Source organism: Scyliorhinus canicula, chromosome 6, assembly GCF_902713615.1.
Source record: "Scyliorhinus canicula chromosome 6, sScyCan1.1, whole genome shotgun sequence".
NCBI classification, from domain to species: Eukaryota; Metazoa; Chordata; class Chondrichthyes; order Carcharhiniformes; family Scyliorhinidae; genus Scyliorhinus; species Scyliorhinus canicula.
In genome coordinates this window covers 4394422-4414498 of record NC_052151.1, presented here as the reverse complement: position 1 = coordinate 4414498, position 20077 = coordinate 4394422, and the positions used below count along the sequence as shown (strand labels likewise).

At 47.9% G+C, this 20077-nt stretch overlaps 1 protein-coding gene across 1 annotated transcript in view; it reads left to right on the top strand.

The window, feature by feature from the left end:
- The window catches only part of LOC119966916 (dynein heavy chain 14, axonemal-like), a 1122002-nt gene that overhangs the window by 291197 nt on the left and 810728 nt on the right, over positions 1 to 20077 (top strand). Inside the window, exons 14-16 of the mRNA XM_038798874.1 lie at positions 2508 to 2733; positions 5321 to 5366; positions 12977 to 13083. Of these exons, the coding sequence (XP_038654802.1) occupies positions 2508 to 2733; positions 5321 to 5366; positions 12977 to 13083 (379 nt within the window). The remainder of the gene's footprint in view (positions 1 to 2507; positions 2734 to 5320; positions 5367 to 12976; positions 13084 to 20077) is intronic.

The window sequence follows — 20077 nt, the reverse complement described above, 5'->3', positions numbered from 1 at the left end:
GCGCAGAGCATGGGCTGGAGGTGGGCCCAAAAAAGGGGATGGTTTATCAGCGAAGGGGGGGGGGCAATGAGCCCCCCCAACTAGGCTGATCACCTGGAACGTTCAAGGCTTAAATGGGCCGGTCAAGAGTGCACGTGTGTTCGCGCATCTTAGGGGACTGAAGGCGGATGTGGTAATGTTGCAGGAGGTGGACCTTAGAGTAACTGACCAGATTAGATTGAGGAAAGGCTGGGTCAGTCAGGTCTTTCACTCGGGACTAAATTCAAAGACTAGAGGGGTTGCGATGCTGATCAATAAGCAGGTGGTGTTTGAGGCGGGCAGAATAATCTCGGATGTGGGAAGTCGGTACATTATGGTCAGTGGGAAACTGGAGGGGGTGCAGGTGGTATTAGTAAATGTGTATGCGGCAAATTGGGATGATGTGGAGTTTATAAAGAGGATGCTGGGGAAGATACCGGACCTGGATTCGTACAGGTTGGTCATGGGAGGGGACTTCAACACAGTTATTGACCCTGGCTTGGACAGGTCAATCTCGAAAACGGGCAGGGTGCCAGAAATGACAAAGGAACTAAAAGGTTTCATGGAGCTAATGGGGGGATGGATCAATGGAGAATTGGGCAGCCGAGGGTGAAGGAGTTCTCCTTCTACTCACACATGCATAAAGTGTACTCCCGGATCGATTTCTTTATTTTGAGCAGGGCCTTACTGGCAGGGGTGGTGGACACGGGGTACTCGGCGATCACAATCGCAGACCATGCTCCGCACTGGGTTGACTTGCAGGTTAGTAAAGACAGTAACCAGCGCCCGCACTGGAGGTTAGATCTGGGACTTTTGGCTGACGAAGAGGTGTGTGAGCGGCTGAGGAAATGTATTCAGAACTACCCGCTGGTCAACGACACGGGGAAATTTCAGCAGCGGTGGTCTGGGAAGCACTGAAGACGGTGGTCAGAGGGGAGTTAGTCTCGATTCGGGTCCATAGGGAGCAGGTGGACAGGGCAGAGACGGACCGAGTGGTAAAGGAGATACTACAGATCGATAGGAGGTATGTGGAGACCCCAGAGACAGGTCTTTGAAGAGAACAGCAGAGGCTACAGGCGGAGTTTAGCTTGTTAACCACAGGGAGGGCAGTGGAGCAGTTGAGAAAGGCAAGAGGGGCGATCTATGAGCATGGAGAGAACACCAGCAGAATGCTTGCACAGCAGCTTAGAAAGAGGGAGGCAGCCAGGGAGATAGAGAAAGTAAATGACGGAGATGGGAACCTGGTTGGAGATTCAGCAGGGGTGAATAAGGCATATAAGGAATTCTACAGTAGGCCGTCTCGGTCGGAACCCCCAGCGGGCGGAGGGGATGATGCACTTCTTTGGGGGGGAGCTGGTAGAAGGGCTGGGGGCCCCGATCGGGTTGGAAGGCCATGAATTCGGGTAAAGCCCTGGGGCCGGACGGGTTCCCAGTGGAATTTTATAAAAAGTTATCTCGGACATTGGGGCTGGTGTTGGTGAGGATGTTCAATGAGGCAAGGGAGAGAGGGGTGCTGCCCCCGATGACGTCACAGGCCACGATTCCGCTGATTCTGAAGGGGCAAGAACCCGGAGCTGTATGGGTCCTGGAGGCCGATATCCCTGTGGGTAATAGAAAAGCAATAGTGACAGGAGACTCAATGGTTAGGGGAATAAATAGGAGATTCTGTGGTCGCGAGCAAGACTCCCGGAAGCTATGTTGCCTCCCGGGTGCCAGGGCCCAGAAATGTGCTGGTTAGGTGGATTGGCCATGCTAAATGGTCCTTAGTGTCCAAAAAGGTTGGGTTGGGTGGGGTTACTGGGTTACGGGATAGGGTGGGGGTGTGGGCTTAGGTAGGGTGCTCTTTCCAAGGGCCGGTGCAGACTCGATGGGCCGAATAGCCTCTTTCTGCGCTGTAAATTCTATCAACATAGATTAGGATAAATGGTAGGCACAACATCGTAGGCCGAAGGGCCTGTACTGTGCTGTACTGTTCTATGTTCTATGTTCAATCATAACATTGAAACAAAACTAATTTAGTATAAAACTATTGATTAAATGAAGTTCGCACACTCGACTGAGCTACAGATAATAATTAAGTAATATTGAATCTGTCTAGCAGTACTCAATAATCTAAATAGTCAGTAACTACACTATGATCCAGTCTCATGTTAATTCTGTCGAATCTAATCTTCCCCTAATGCAGTTCTGATGCTTTCTCCTTACACTAATATAGAATTCCCTCGTGGTCTGATTTATGTACAGAAAAATTGTGGTGCCCTCTCGTGTTTGAATTACACAGAGATGTAATAATTAACCCTTCACTAACCTGACAATGTACATATCATTACAGTTGTGAATTACTGGAGCTGAAAATAATAGTTATTATAAAATATAACTTTTACACTCGGTGTAGACTCTTGCTCTTTCAAAAGGTTACAAGTAAATGCTGCATTATGTTATGTGACACTGATCTGCTAAATGATGTGTGGTTCATATATGTTCTGCAGATAATCAAAGACATTGAAGTACAGATGCAGAAAATAGCACCAGTGTTCATTGCAAATCTAATCCTTGACATTCCATCAGAACATGAAATCCCTTATCGAAGGAGCACAAAGTCTAAATGCCGAGCCTTTAATCGCACGTGCTTGGCTTTTAAAAATGGGATCTTACAACAGGCACATATTTCTGAAGATTCAAGAGAAATGGATTGTACATTCCCAGACACTACAGGTACAATAATGCCTACTGTACTTTCAGCCACGCGGTGAGCGGCACATTTACGCCATTTTGGGGATGCCAGGGCATTCGATCTGGTGTAAAACCGGAGCCTACCACGATTTCGGCCTCGGAAGCTATTCTCCGCCCAATCGCGTTTCACGATTCTGCCGTCTGCAAACGGAGAATCCAGCCCAATATCTCCTTGGCCTCATGCTGCTGGTATGAAAAGGGGCCGGGGGGGGGTTTGGTTTGGGGGAGGGGCTGGTTTAGCTCACTGAGCTAAATCGCTGGCTTTTAAAGCAGACCAAGCAGGCCAGCAGCACGGTTCGATTCCCGTACCAGCCTCCCCGGACAGGGGCCGGAATGTGGCGACTAGGGGCTTTTCACAGTAACTTCATTGAAGCCTACTCGTGACAATAAGCGATTTTCATTTTCATTTCATTGTAGATTGATTGCCCCATGGGCAGCACGGTAGCATGGTGGTTAGCATAAATGCTTCACAGCTCCAGGGTCCCAGGTTCAGTTCCCGGCTGGGTCACTGTCTGTGCGGAGTCTGCACGTCCTCCCCGTGTGTGCGTGGGTTTCCTCCGGGTGCTCCGGTTTCCTCCCACAGTCCAAAGATGTGCGGGTTAGGTGGATTGGCCATGCTAAATTGCCCGTAGTGTCCTAAAAGTAAGGTTGGGGGGGGGGGTTGTTGGGTTACGGGTATAGGGTGGATACGTGGGTTTGAGTAGGGTGATCATGGCTCGGCACAACATCGAGGGCCGAAGGGCCTGTTCTGTGCTGTACTGTTCTGTGTTCTATGTTCTATATCTTGATGCCTATTTCCCACAGAAGGAAAAATCTATAGGGTAACATCAGACCGCACCAACCAGACTCTTGTGTTGTTAATGTACTCAAACAGGAAGGTAGATATAATCCAGTTAAATATCTACCTGGTAATTGCAGTTAATCACTGACAGTCAGGAAACTTGACCATTTCTTGTTCCTTCTTTAATTTAAATCTTCTTTCTCTCATGTGAGAGTCCTGCCAGCCCAGGAATCAGCCGGGTAAACCTTTGCTGCTCTCCCTCCACAGCAAGAACATCCTTCCTCAGATAAGGACAGCAAAAGTCTGGCTGTGTGATTGTGTATTGGGTGTTTATTCGGGTGTGTGTGTTGGTGAGGGTGGGTGTTAGTGTGGGTGTGTTTGTGTATTTGGGTGTGCGTATGTTGGTGTGGGTGGGTGTACTGTGGGTGTGTGTTTGTGTATTGGGTGTTTATTCGGGTGTGTGTGTTGGTGAGGGTGGGTGTTAGTGTGGGTGTGTGATTGTGTATTGGGTGTTTATTCGGGTGTGTGTGTTGGTGTGGGTGGGTGTACTGTGGGTGTGTGTTTGTGTATTGGGTGTTTATTCGGGTGTGTATGTTGGTGAGGGTGGGTGTTAGTGTTGGTGTGTGTTTGTGTATTGGGTGTTTATTCGGGTGTGTGTTGGTGTGGGTGGGTGTTAGTGTGGGTGTGTGTTTGTGTATTGGGTGTTTATTCGGGTGTGTGTTGGTGTGGGTGGGTGTTAGTGTGGGTGTGTGTTTGTGTATTGGGTGTTTATTCGGGTGTGTGTTGGTGTGGGTGGGTGTTAGTGTGGGTGTGTGTTTGTGTATTGGGTGTTTATTCGAGTGTGTATGTAGGTGTGAGTGTTGGTGTTTTGTTTGTTGGTGTGTACTTATGTGTGTAACTGTCTTCATTTGGGTGGGTGGGTGTATTCAGTTCTGATGTTGAGCTCGATCCTCTGGCCACGCTGTGCCGGAAAATGGGCAGCACAGTGTTGTTGCTTCACAGCTCCAGGGTCCCAGGTTTGATTCCCGTCTTGGATCACTGTCTGCAGTGTCTGCACGTTCCCCCTGTGTCTTCGTGGGTTTCCCCCAGTTGCTCCGGTTTTCTCCCACAAGTCCCCAAAGACAGTGCTGTTAGGTGAATTGGCCATTCTGAATTCTCCCTCTGTGTACCCGAACAGGCGTCGGAATGTGGCGACTAGGGGATTTTCACAGTAACTTCATTGCAATGTCAGCCTACTTGTGACACTAATAAAGATTCTTATCAAAAAGCAACTTGGCTGTTGAAAGCCGGGAGACCCCACTCCCGGGATCTATCGGCTTGCAATGCTTTTCCAGATTCAACGCAATCTCGCAAGACTTTGGAGGTGAATCCTGCCCACAATGGGCGGGATTACTTTTTGGCAAATCTGCATATTAGAGCAAGGCAGTAATCCTTACTAATGTGTAGATTCCCGAAGTACCTGAGGCTTTGGGATTCAACCCCTTCGCTTCAGCGAGCTTGGCGAGCACTGTTTGGTGCTGGTCCCCACTTACGGGGACCAGACGGAAGGCACTTGTGGGGGTGTCAAAAGGGATCGGAGGCTCCCCCAGCTGCATGCCCTTTGGGAAGGCTGGTGTCTTAGCACTGCTGGTGCCAACTGGGTGCCATTTATTTAAACTGGTAACCACAGAATTATATTGGGGAAAAATTCAACTAACAAATAATGAACAGGTTATTTGTTTAGTGGCTGTATTCAGGGAGGTTGCCTCTTCAGATCTTAATAAGTTTTTGTTGTCATTTGTTTTTTAGCTTTTACTGAAAGTGAAATGGAAACGGAAGAATTCTTGGAGCCCAGGTAAATGACAAATGCAACTTGTTTATTACATTTACTGGAATTAGCCATCTAAAGCACTACTCATGGTTGACTAGAGATGTCAAGGAGCATGTGACAGGTGAGGAGGGGGCAACAAGTCTGCAAAGAGATGACGGCTGGTTAAATGAGTGGGCAAAAAGTTAGCAGATGGAATATAATGTGGGAAAGGGTGAACTTGCTCACTTCAGCAGGAAGAATAGAAAAGTTTATTATTTAAATGGAGAGATTGCAGAACTGTGAGGAACAGAGGGATCTGGGTGTCCTGGCACACAAATCGTAAAAAGGTAGTGTGTAGGTACAGCAAGTGAATTGGAAGGCAAATGGACTTGCGATTTATTGTAATTGGAATGGGATATAAAAATAGGGACATTTTTCTGCAGCTCCACAGAGCCGTGGTGAGGCCGCACCTGCGATACTGTGTTCGGTTCTGTTTTTTTAATTTTAAAAAGTTTATAAAATGCATCAGACGCAGTTCAGAGAAGGTCCACTCAACTCATTCCTGGGATGAAGGGCTTATCTTATCAAGAAAGCTTGAACAGATTGGGACGATGCCTATTGGAGTTGAGACGAATGAGAGGTGATCGGACAGAAATATATAAGACTTTCTCAAAGACAATTAGGGATAGTCAATAAATGTTAGCCGACAATGACCAAGCCATGTGTGGAAGAATAAGTAACAATAAAGGTTCTGAAGGGACTTGATAAGGTGGATAACCCTGAACACATTTCCTCATGCGGAGAAGATTAGAACTAGGAGACATTATTTAAAAATAAGAGGTATCCCTTATAAGACTGAGATTAGGAGAATTTCTTTTCTGTCAGAAGGTTGTTAGCGTGTGAAATTTTCTTCCTCAGAAAGCAGTGGAAGTTGGCTCACTTTAATTTATTCAAGGCACAGTTAGCTCGATTTGTGATCGACAAGGGCGTGGAGGATTATAGGGGGGTAGGGAAATGAGGTCACAACCAGATCGCCACGGTTTGTATTGAATGGCAAATTGTGTGGAAGGTCAGTGTGGGAAGAACATAAGGCAAGGCCTGGGCTGTAGGGATGGAGGAGGCAAGGTAGGCCCAATGTGGGAGTCACCACTGATGTATTATACTGTATATATGGGTTTTACGGTAAGGCCCCTGTACTACAGGTACGGGGGTAGATCTCTGCCTGCTGGCTCCGCCCAGTAGGCGGAGTATAAATATGTGTGCTCTCCGTACAGCAGCCATTTCGTCAGCTGCTGTAGGAGACCACACATCTCTGTGTAATAAAGCCTCGATTACATTCTACTCTCATCTCGTCGTAATTGATAGTGCATCACCCAATAAAAAACAAGTCAAAGGTGGGGAGGGAGGTTTAAATCTAGCTGCCCTGTCGAGGCTGGATGCACGGGCTAAAAGAACTACTCGGGTTACTTACATATCCTGAAATTGCAATAATCTGTCATACTGAACAAGCGGTTTGGATAGTGGGGTCCATGACTGCATGTCCATGTCAGCTCCAGTTATGTCACTGTGACTTTCCCACTAAGGGTAGGTGGTGGGGCAGGGGTAGAGGAGATGCAAACGGTAGCTTATTCTTTAACTTTCCTTTTGTAGTCAAGAAGAGCAGAGGACCCACAAAAAGCACTTTGCTATCTGCTTCTTTCAGACTTACAAGCCCCCACATTGCCACCCAATTGCAAGAGGTGACCAGGCAGCCGGACCAGCTGATCCCATTGCGTACCTCCTGGAAATGGGTGGCCTCTGGACCAGGCAATTAAAACAATTCTTGCATGGGATGTGGGAGTTCGGTTATTGCCCATGAGAAGGTGGTCATGACTGCCTTCTTGAATCAGTTCATGTGGTGTGGATATACCCACAGTTCTGTTAGGAAGTGAGTTCCAGGATTTGACCGAGTCACGGCTAAGGAACGACTGTAGCTCCAAGTTAGGGTGGTGTGTGAGTGAAAAGGAATTTGTCGGTGATGGGATGGGATTTCCATGCATCAGCTGGCCTTGTCCTTCTTGGTGTTACAAGTTGCGGGTTTGGAAGATGCTGTTGAAGGAGCCTTGGTGAGTTGCTGCACTGAATGCTGTAGATGGCTCATACCATTCCCACTGTATTGGTAATGGAGGGAGTGAGTGTTGGGGAAGGTGGCGGATGGGGGAATGCTGTAGATGGCTCATACCGTTCCCACTGTATTGGTGATGGAGGGAGTGAGTGTTGGGGAAGGTGGCGGATGGGGGAATGCTGTAGATGGCTCATACCATTCCCACTGTATTGGTGATGGAGGGAGTGAGTGTTGGGGAAGGTGGCGGATGGGGGAATGCTGTAGATGGCTCATACCGTTCCCACTGTATTGGTGATGGAGGGAGTGAGTGTTGGGGAAGGTGGCGGATGGGGGAATGCTGTAGATGGCTCATACCGTTCCCACTGTATTGGTGATGGAGGGAGTGAGTGTTGGGGAAGGTGGCGGATGGGGGAATGCTGTAGATGGCTCATACCGTTCCCACTGTATTGGTGATGGAGGGAGTGAGTGTTGGGGAAGGTGGCGGATGGGGGAATGCTGTAGATGGCTCATACCGTTCCCACTGTATTGGTAATGGAGGGAGTGAGTGTTGGGGAAGGTGGCGGATGGGGGAATGCTGTAGATGGCTCATACCGTTCCCACTGTATTGGTGATGGAGGGAGTGAGTGTTGGGGAAGGTGGCGGATGGGGGAATGCTGTAGATGGCTCATACCGTTCCCACTGTATTGGTAATGGAGGGAGTGAGTGTTGGGGAAGGTGGCGGATGGGGGAATGCTGTAGATGGCTCATACCGTTCCCACTGTATTGGTGATGGAGGGAGTGAGTGTTGGGGAAGGTGGCGGGTGGGGGAATGCTGTAGATGGCTCATACCGTTCCCACTGTATTGGTGATGGAGGGAGTGAGTGTTGGGGAAGGTGGCGGATGGGGGAATGCTGTAGATGGCTCATACCGTTCCCACTGTATTGGTGATGGAGGGAGTGAGTGTTGGGGAAGGTGGCGGATGGGGGAATGCTGTAGATGGCTCATACCGTTCCCACTGTATTGGTGATGGAGGGAGTGAGTGTTGGGGAAGGTGGCGGATGGGGGAATGCTGTAGATGGCTCATACCGTTCCCACTGTATTGGTGATGGAGGGAGTGAGTGTTGGGGAAGGTGGCGGGTGGTGTGCCAATGAAATGGGCTCCTTTGTCCTGGTTAGTGTTGAGCTTTTTGAGTGTTGTTGGAGCTGCACTCATCCAGGCAAGTGGAGAATATTCCATCACACTTCTGACTTGTGCCTTGTAGATGGAGGACAGGCTTTGGGGAGTCAGGAGCTGAGATACTCGCTGCAGGATTCCCGGCCTCTGACCTGCTCTGGTCGCCACAGTATTTGTATGGCTGGTCCAGTATATGGTCAATGGTAACTCCCAGGATGTTGATCGTGGAGAATTTAATAATTGTAATGTCAACAGGAGATGGTTGGAGATGGTCATTGCCTAACGCTTATGTGACGTGAATGTAACGTGCTACATATCGGTCCAAGCCTGAATGCTGTCCAGATCTTACTGCACATGGGTACGAACTGGTTACGTATATGAGAGTCTCACTCATCATTCTGCAATCATCAGTGAACTTTCCCACTTCTCACCTTACTTTGGAAGAAAGGTCTATGATGAAGCAGCTGAAGGTGGTTTCATCAAGGACACTACCCTGAGGAATTCCTGCAGCAATGTCCTGGAACTGAAATGATTGACCTCCAGCAAACACAACTATCTTCCTCTGTGTCATGTGTGACACCAACCAATGGAAAGTGATTCCCATTGACTCAGTTTAGCTAAGGTTCTTTGATGCCACATTTGGTCAAATGCTGCCTTGATGTCAAGGGCAGTCAAGGGGGAAGGGGGTGGGGGGCAGTGACAGGGAGCTCAGTGATAGCCCAGTAGTAGCTCAGTGGATTCAGGTAACCCCATCCGGATCGGGGAGGCTTTGCTCAGTCTGCCATTGCTGAAATATTTGTTTTAAATGCACCCATTTGGTACAGGTGACACACCTGGCTGCTCACTCTCCTGACTGCTCACTGTATCCTCAAATGTTCACAGATCTCTGGTTATTTGGGAGCCCAGCCAGGCGGCCTCTTGGAAACCCTCAGACCACAGCTGACCCATCAGTGGGATGGGTATGGCCAAACTCGATCAGTGGCCCATCAGGTGCTGCACTCTTCTGTTCACTCACCAGAAGCTCAGCCCCACTGTAGGGAAGCAGGGGAAGAGCAAAGCTCACCCCAAACAAAGGACACATGTACCCTGGCCTTTTGGACCCTCCATGGCACATTGACCCTCTCAGGGCGTGGGTTTCCTCTGGGTGCTCCGGTTTCTTCCCACAAGTAACAAAAGATGTGCAGGTTAGGTGAATTGCATATTCTGAATTCTCTCTCTGTGTATCCGAACAGGCGCCGGAATGTGGCGACTAGGATTTTCACAGTAACTTCATTGCAGTGTTAATGTACGCCTACTTGTGACAAAAATAAAGCTTATTATTGTGCACTGACCTCGAACTCTAGCCTATGTGCCAACTTCACTGGTGTCGAACTTCTTTATTTTACATCTCCTACACTCCTTCTAGGTGTGACCCTATAGAGCACGTCTGGCGTGGAGGTGGCCTGCTGCGTATCTTGCCCTCTGACCTGCGATGTCTTTGGTGGCTGTCCTCTGGAGAGCCTGGACCTGGATGGGCACGGCCAACTTTCGGGTGTCACAGGCAGTGAGGTGTCACCCTCTTATGTCTGCGGCCCATAGATAGGCCAGTATCAGGTGGAGGGAATTCAGAAGCACTGAGGTGTTCCAGCACCTTCCCAGTGGGAGTCACCAGAATGGACCCTATCACTTCCTCTTGATAGTCCCTGGGTACTTCATGGAGCGAAGGTGAGGCCGGAGTGAGTTCCGGAGGTGCATCGTCGCCTGGTGCTGCCAGTCCTGGAGGTCCTCCCTCGTCTCAACCAGGGTCTAGGTGTCCTCAACCATGGAGCACTGAGACTGGATCTTAGTGAATGAATCATGTCCATTACTGCCTCGGTCACGTCTCTCTGTGACTGGCCCAGGTCAGTCAGCGCTCGGTCAATGCTCTCGCTGCCCTCAGCCATGACCCCTTGTGACCTATGTGGGCCTGGTATATGGCTGCCTGTGACTGTGCTCCCCTGTCCTGAGCCTCAGCCAGTCATCGCAGTGTGCAGTAGGCCTCGGATGTCCTGACCCTACAGTCCTGATGGCTGTAACTTTTTGACCCAAGGCTTCTTCCACGGATGTCAACCGTTCAGTGTTGGCGTGGGTACCATGTCGGCATCATCTCCTGCACCTGCAGATGGTTGGACTCCTCCAACTGCACTTGTAAACACTGGAAAGTTGCTGACAGCCCCTCTTGTAGATCCTGGTTCTGTGTCTGCAGCTCCACCAGTGATGAGATCATATTCCCCAGAAGTGCAATACCTTTCTACAGCTGTCCATTCCCTCCGGTGGTCCTATCACCATCTGATCTGCTGCAGTATGTGTAACGTGGGCACCAGAAGATGACCCATGAGCCTCCTCACTAAAATTCCCCACCGAGGTGATCAAGCAAGAGTACAACGCGACTGAGAATGCCGGGTGAGGCTTTCAGCAAGCCTCCTCACAGACTCCACGCCTTGTGAGATTCTCTATCGTCTCACGAGATGTCAGATTCGGAACTTCGCCCCAAATGGGCGGGACCGAATGATGCTTGCAGAAGTAGATCGTAAACCTACTTACGACCTACTCACGCGGGATCCACCGGCCTCCCTCCCTCGATTCTTCGGCCTCCCTCGGGAGTCTGCAGCTGGGCGCTGATCAATGCTGGTCCACACAAACGTCGACCAGGCGGAACGGCACCTGGAGGGGTCTCCCGGGCCTCCGGAGACCCCAGGGTGGTCAGGGTAAGTGCAGAATGGCTCACTGGCCCACCCCCTGGAATGCAAGCCTTGGCACTGCCCAGCTGGCACTGCCACCCTGGTACTGCTAAGGTGCCCGGATGGCACTGCCAAGCTAGCAGGAGCACTGCCTGGGTGCCAGGGTGGCAGAGCAAGGGTGTCTGAGTGCCAAAGTACCCCTCACTTGAGGGATATGGGGTAGTGTCCATGTGTTTAGGGGTGATATTGACCATTGGTGAGGGGGTATGGGGGACTCACAGGCTTACTTAGCGATCAGGACACCCTTTGAAAATGGCGGCCCAATCCCTAGTTCAGCTCCCCAGTGCTAAAAACATTTGTAAGTGTGGGCTAAACCAGTGAGAAACTCCCCAGGGCCCAAAACAGTGACTAAGTGTCACTGAATAGCGGTGGGGAAACTCCCTGAAAAAACCACCACAATATAACTGCGATGGTGGAGAGTACACGTGAAAGCAGTGCCGAGATGTCGGTGCATTCCCCGGACTGCTGCTCCGGGATATGCTGTTGTTGGGAGCGAGGTACCCTAGACGGGCTGGCATGGTCTGATGGTGATCCTGCAATACAAAAGACAAGACACATGGTGAGATCTTGGGAAGGAGTGGGCTTGGGGAGGGGGGTGACTCACTTGCCATAGTGACATCATTTTGTATCAGGGGCTAACTTAGTTGTCACATGCCGAGCTTCGTCTCGGAAATAGCCCTCTCCTGCACCTCCCTGGCTAACTCCATCGCCCTCTACTCAGCAATGGTTAGAGCCCAGATTTCCTGGATGCCCCCTCTGGTATTTTCCCACTCTATTCTGTTATGGGGCACCTTTTCCAAGAGAACACATAAAGTATATGGTGAGACTCATGGAGTTGCGTTACACGGGGGTCTATAGCTGGTGGCATGTGTGCGCAAGACTCCTGGATGAGGATGTTCAGCCTCTCCTCCACCACATCCAACATTGTATCGAGCTCCGTGTCGGTCAAGTATGGTGCTGCTCTTCTCTGAGCCATCTCCATGGCTGGAATGAGTGTGTGTGAGGACTGGAGAGCTTATACGCAGCTCCAGCTTGTCAAGCTCTCCGACACCAAATCAGACCCAATTGGCTGAATGGCCTACTTCTGATCCTACATCTTATGGGTTAGGATCAACATTTAGGATTTTGAATTTGCAACTTCAAGCAAAGGAGATTGGGGAAGGACAGATGTGAAGGGGTTCTGATGGAAGAGGGGAAAATGGGGGGAGGTTAAACCATGCTCAGAAAACTATGTTTGATAGGTGCCAGATGTGATGGGTGCTGAGCATATTGCCACTCCTGGATGAGGGAGAGAGCTACTGTAATGAAGCTCCTCGATCAGACAGCAGCTTCCACCATCTGACTGAAAATTGGAGTCGGGTCAAAAACTGGAAGCAATTAGGAACTAATTTCACGGAATTTTACAACCCACGACAGTTCATCTCTAACTGTTTCCAGGCAGAGATGGGGCATAATGGACCCTCAATGTATCAGGGTGTGATGGAATGCATGGCTTATCCTGATGAGCTGGAGGCCTCTCTGATTGCCCAGCTAAATTTGTGATGAATTCAAAAATAATCAGCAGATTTTTCTAAGTTTTGATGAGACAGTGGGAATGGTTTCAGGTTTATTAATGTAATGTACCTGTGCATTTTTCAAGTTTTAGATCAGAACTCAAGAAACCTGTACAGTCTGTCTTGATCCCCACATCAGAAGATTTGTTGGCGCACATACAAAACACAGTTGGAGTGCTGGAAGATACTGTTGGTAAGGAGCAAATAATTGACAAATATATGGCTTCATGTGTTCAATTTATTCACAGAATACAAAGACACATAGATATAAGCAGATGCGCACTTGTGCACACATATATATATATATTCACAAATCCTTAATGTGGCGGGGCAAGTTGAAAAGGCAGATCATAAAGCATTTAGGAACATAGGAACAAAGGAATTAGGAAGCAGAATTAGGCAATTTAGCCCTTCGAGCCTGCTCCGCCATTCAATCAGATCATAGCTAATCTCTTCCTGGTCTCAAATCCATCTCCCTACGTGTTCCCCAGATCCCTTTGACCCGATTTTTAAAATTAGAAATATATCTATCTCCTTCATGAAACTATTTAATTACTCAGATTCCACCGCACTATGGGGGAGCGAGTTCCACAAATTCACCACCCTCTACGAGAAGTAATTCCTCCTCATCTCAGTTCTCTCGCTCTAGATTGCCCCACAAGGGGGAACATTTGGTCTATGTTTACTTTGTCAATTGCTTTTAGTATCTTATATACCTCGATCAGACCCCCCCTCTCATCCTTATAAGCTCCAACGAGTTTAACCTCTCCTCGTACATCAACCCTTTCATCCCCGGAATTAATCTGGTGAACCTCCTCTGAACTGCCTCCAATCCCACCACATCCTTCCTCAAATAAGGAGACCAAAATCGGACACAATACTCCAGATGTTGTCTCACCAACACCCTATACAATTGCAACAACATTTCTCTACTTTTATACTCCAGTCCTTTATAGCAATAAACGCTAACATTCCATTTGCCTTTTTAATTACCTGCTGTATCTGCACACCGACTTTCTGCGATTCATGAACAAAGACACCCAGATCCCTCTGTCCAGACACATTCTGAATCTGCTTTCCATTTAGGTAATAATTTACCTTTCTATTTTTTAGGCTAAAATGGATCCCACTTATCTACTTTAAACTCCATCTGTGAAATTTTGGCTCTCTTCACTGCCTGCTTTCCCACCTATTTTAGCATCTTACGCAAATTTTGCTAATTTACACTCTGTTCCTGCTTGCAGATGACTTATATAGATTGTGAACAGTCGAGGTCCAAGGACTGACCCCTGTGGCATGTCGCAAGTTACAGTTCACCAGCCAGAGAGGGACCCCTTTATCCCGACCCTCTGCTTTTTTGTCAGTCAGCCAATCCTCAATCCAATCTAGTACTCTACTCCCAATACCCTGTGATCCTTTATGTGTCCAATTGTCAAGCGTCTTCTGGAAGTCTAGATAGACCACATCTACAGGTTCCTCATTATCTACCTTGCTGGTTACATTCTCAAAGAACTCAAGCAGGTTTGTCAAGCATTACTTATCCCTCATAGAACCATGCTGATACTGTTGGACTGAGGTTTGTCTTTCCAAATGTTCATTCACCTCCCCCTTAATGATTGATTCCAGCAGCTTCCCCATCACAGAGGTCAACTAACTGGTCTTTGTTGGAACACCTGACATTGGAAGGAGGGCATTTAATACAAATACAAGGAAATAATGATCAACCTTAAAAATGAGTGGTTCAGCCTCAACTAGGAAAATGGTGGTTTCACGATAATATCACTGGATTTGTGATTCTGAGGCCCAAGCTAATGTTCTGTCCTCATGGATTTAAATCCCAGCAGTGGAGGAATTTCAATTCAATTAATAAATCTGGAATTCATAAAGTTAAACTTTGTGGCATGTTGTTTTCAGTAAAGGGACATTCTCAGAGTTTAGTAATGTCGATAGATGTGGAATGGGTTTAATTCAAGTATATTGTGTGTACCATTACTGTAGTTATGTTTTTTGTATTGTGGCCTTTCTTGTTATAAGATCAAAGAAGAACAAAGAAAAGTACATCACTGTAGGCCGTCCAAGCCTATGCCAATCATGATGCCCACAGTGAGCTAAACAGCTGGTTTGTAAAGCAAAACAAGGCCATCAGCGCGAGTTCAATTCCCGTACCAGCCTCCCCGAACAGGCGCCGGAATGTGGCGACTAGGGGCTTTTCACAGTAACTTCATTGAAGCCTACTTGTGACAATAAGTGATTTTCATTTCATTACTTGGTCCGTATCCCTCTCTTTCCTCACTATTCATAAGACCATAAGACCATAAGACATAGGAGCGGAAGTAAGGCCATTCGGCCCATCGAGTCCACTCCACCATTCAATCATGGTTGATTTCAACTCCATTTACCCGTTCTCTCCCCATAGCCCTTAATTCCTCGAAAAATCAAGAATTTATCAATTTCTGTCTTAAAGACACTCAACGTCCCGGCCTCCACCGCCCTCTGTGGCAATGAATTCCACAGACCTACCACTCTCTGGCTGAAGAAATTTCTCCTCATCTCTGTTCTAAAGTGACTCCCTTTTATTCTAAGGCTGTGCCCCCGCGTCCTAGTCTCCCCTGCTAATGGAAACAACTTCCCTACGTCCATCCTATCCAAGCCATTCATTATCTTGTAAGTTTCTATTAGATCTCCCCTCAACCTCCTAAACTCCAGTGAATATAATCCCACGATCCTCAGACGTTCATCGTATGTTAGGCCTACCATTCCTGGGATCATCCGTGTGAACTATCCAGATGCTTCTTGAATGTTGCTAATGTGCTGCTTCCACCACATCCTCTGGCAGCGTGTTCCAGACACCCACCATCTCTGTGTGTAAAACTTACCCCGCACATCTCCCTTAAACTTTTCCCTATTGACCTTGAACCTGTGCCCCCTTGTAATTGACACTTCCACCTTTGGAAAAAGCTTCTGACTATCCACCCTGTCTATGCTCTCATAATTTTGTAGATCTCTATCAGGTCTCCCCTCAGCCTCCGTCTTTCCAGTTTAATAAACATTCTTTACTTTGAATGATTGCAATAGGACTGGACCAATCCTCACTGGTTTGCATATCTTTTCTCACATGACATCAAATGGCAAAAAAAAAGATAAGAAACCATGTTCCAAGTTTCCCTTCTGGGTTTTGGGATACTTCACATCTGAATGGAGCGATGTTCTTAACAATACTCATTAGTTTGGGGCGGGGGGGGGGGGGGGGGGGGGGGGGGGTTAAGTGATGCAAGCACGGAAGTAGCTGCTTTTTCGTGGGCTCTGGTGTGACTTACTTATAATCCATCATTTATCCTGATTGTGCAACTTTATCTTTCCAATCCTTGAGTTAATATTTGCTATTAAGGTCCTGGAAGATTTCAGGATTTGTATTGGAGAGAAATCTGTCGATAAAAGGGGTTACCAGATACAGCAGTGGAGGAGCCGCCCTTTCAATATGGCGGCCTCATCCTCGGGACATCTCTCCCTCCCGCATTCTCTGGGGTTCCCTCACAAGTGGTGAAAATAATGACTGCCGACAGTATTCAAGTGATTGACTAAAATCTGAGGCAATCTATATTGTCCATAAATCTATGTGGTCATGAGGCTTTGTTGCAAAGCACCATGAAGAGGCTTGATGTCACAGAGGAGAGAATCCTGCCTGTACAACATGATGCTTCCTCTTTGGAGGCATGAATTTGCTCCTTGGAAAATAGGTTGAGTGGCATGGCAGAGGTCGTGGACGACTTGGAGAACTGAGATCAGAGAAAGAATATCCGAATCGTCGGTCTGTCAGAAGGTGTGGAGGGTAAGACCCGTGTTAAGTTCTTTGAGGACTGGCTGCTGCGTTTTCTCAAGCTGGATTCAAAGGCTGAAGGTTTCAAATTAGAAAGGGCGCATCATATATTACCTTTGAGGCCATGGGATAGTTTTTATTCCAGGCCCTTAATCACTCACTTCCACAACATGAAAGGCCATCAGAAGGTCCGGGAGATGACATAGTGAGGTGGGACCTGGCTCCATGAGGGAGTGACGATTTCTTTCTTCAAGGACTTCTCGGCAGCAATGCAGGCCAAGCGTTGGAACTTCGGTGATGTTTGGAGGCAACCCAAGGCTGTTGGGGTGAATTGTGCTACGCTTTATCCTGCAATCTTGAAAATTGTATACAGCAATTCCGTCAAGTTGTTCGATAATGCAAATTCTGCTTTGCCCTTCGTTCAATCCATGAGGGACAAGGAAACAGGTTGGTAGTTTGCTGCTTGATCTAACTCAAACTCTAATCTGGACCTTTTCCCTATCATGGTGTTGTTGACTGATTTCATTATCTTATATTTATTATCATCCTGTCAATGGGATTTGTTATTATACGGGCACTGATTGAGCATCTTCTGATTCTCCTGGAACGTTTCAAGGGCTTGTATTAGTATCATTGGTATTATTATTATTATTTATTATTGTATTATCTTGTATTAACCACGGTAAATATGCCGAGTGCTTATTATCCGTCTTTTAGGATTGGATTGGATGGATTGGATTTGTTTATTGTCACGTGTACCGAGGTACAGTGAAAAGTATTTTTCTGCAAGCAGCTCAAACAGATCATTAAGTACATGGGAAGAAAAGGAAATAAAAGAAAATACATAATAGGGCAACACGAGATATACAATGTAACTACATAAGCACTGGCATCGGATGAAGCATACAGGGTGTAGTGTTAATGAGGTCAGTCCATAAGAGGGTCATTTAGGAGTCTGGTCTCCACGGGCCTCAGAGGATGTTCAAGCCTGCAAGAAAAGATAAAAGAGAGAGGTTAGTAAATATGTTAGTCTTAGAATTACATTTTAAAAGATTAGAACGAGTATAAGTTAAGTAAAACGTGGATCTGTTGGGGAGAGCTTGCAGAGAGTCGCCTCTTTCCGGCTCCATCTTCTGTTCTGTTTTTACTTCCATTCCATTTTTACTTCCATTTACTTCTTTTACTTCCATTTCTGAGTGCTAATCATGGTTGAATCGAGTGGCGCCTTTTCCAAGGGGTGGGAGGGTTTTGGATACAGGTCTAAAATGTGGGAGGGGCATTTGATTCCCATTACCTCATTGGCCTTTCTCTTCTTCTCCTCAGCCTGGAGAAGGTATTCAGATTGGCACCCTTTTGCCCCGGGGAAATGTTCTAATAGCTTGGTCGTGGTCTCTTTGTTAAGGATTTGGAACCAGCTGGGGAAGTACTTTAAGTTGGGACAAGGATCGATGGTGGTTCTGTTCTGTGGGAACCTGTCGGACGGATGGGATGTATGAGAAGTGGCAAAGGGAAAGAGTAGAAGGAGTGAGGCACCTGTGTCGAGAAGAGCAGTTTGCGGAGTGGGTGTAGTTTCGAGAGAAATTCGAGTTGCCTCGGGGAAGTGAATTCTGATACCTACAGGTACAGGATTTTAAATGGAAAGAACTACCTGTGTTCCTTTCATTCCCAGAATATATGTTCCTGGAAAAACTGATGATTCCAGATGTTTGGGGAGAGGGGAGGATTGGGGATATTTATGGATGTCTAGGAAAGAAAGAGATGACACTGGTGAACAGGATTAAGGGCAAATGGGAGGAGGAGCTGGGGATCGAGCTAGGATGGGGAGGATAGGATGCGCCGGGTCAACACAACCTCCTCGTGCATGAGGATGAATCTCATTCAATTTCAGGTGGTGCACAGGGCGCATATGACACGGGCCTAGATGAGTGGGTGGAAGATCGCTGTGAGGAGCGTGAGAAGGGCCGGTTCTGGCCGTGCGAGAAATTGGAGGGGTTTGGGGAGCCGCGTGCTTAAGGGTTTGTTGGAGATACTAGGATTTGGGGTAATGCTGTGCCCCTTGGTGGCGACATTCTGGTGTCGAAGGTGCTGGAGGGGAAAGGGGCTGATGTGGTGGCCTTTGCCTCCTTGATTGCCCGGCGAAGGATACTGCTGAATTGGCGATGGGAAGTTGCACTGGGGGTGTGGCTGCTTGGATGGGGAATGTACAGGAATTTCTCAGTCTGGAGAAGGTTACGTTTGCCCTAAGGGGGTCGGAGGAAAGGTTCTGCACCCAATGATATCTGTTCTTCTCAATGTGAAATGAAATGAAATGAAATGAAAATTGCTTATTGTCACGAGTAGCCACATTCCGGCACCTGTTCGGGGAGGCTGGTACGGAAATTGAACCGTGCTGCTGGCCTGCCTTGGTCTGCTTTAAAAGCCAGTGATTTAGCTCAGTGTGCTAAACCAGCCCCTGTTTAAGGAATTTTTTGTCACCGGGGGGGGGGAAGGGGAATATAAACAGGAAAAATTTGCACAAACCGTGTATATTAATGGCATGTGTGGGTGTTCACTCTAACGATATTTGATTTGAGTTTGGAATAAAATACATTTTTGTAAAAAAGCGAATCGCTGGCAGTGTTAAAGAAGGAGACCCAAAAGCTGACCATCCGAGGGCATGACCAGAACACACTGGTATAGTGAGCAGGCCCCCGAGAGCACTGTCCAAATTTGTCCTCCACTCCCATGAAAAACCCACTCATCCTTGCCTTGGTTAGGTGAGCGCTATGTACCACCTTGGGCTGAACCTGGCTCAGCCGCGCACAGGAGGAAGTTGAGTTCACCCTGAGAAGAGCCTCGCACCACATCTCTTCATCCAGAATAAGCCCGAGCTCCCACACCCATTTCTCTCTCACCCGATCCAGCAAAGCGCTATCCATTGATATGATCTCCCCATGAATATTTGAAATGCTGCCCCTGTAAGACCCCGCCAGCAACAGGATTCGCCTCAGCAAGGTGGCTGCTGAGCGGTAGGAAATGTAGGACAGGCTACAACAAATGCGTCCCTGCCAGTTTAAATATCATCGGGAGCTCCTTTAAACTGGAAAATCATCCTGCACGAATGATGCGACCATCAATTCACACAAAACCAGGAGTAGAAGTAAACTGTGGCTCGAATCAACTAGATACCCAGAGGGAGACCGTATCCTGTCGGCCGTCGGGGTGTTTGATGTATGCGTACTAGGGGGTCGGACTTTTGGCTCCTGACGTGCTTGCGGAGCAAGACGGGCCCCGGTGCCTTCAGCCAGGACGGAAGCGAGGCCCCTGAGGTGGATTTCCTGGGGAAAACAAATAGGCGGTCATAAGTGGTCTCGTTTGTGGCCGTGCAAAG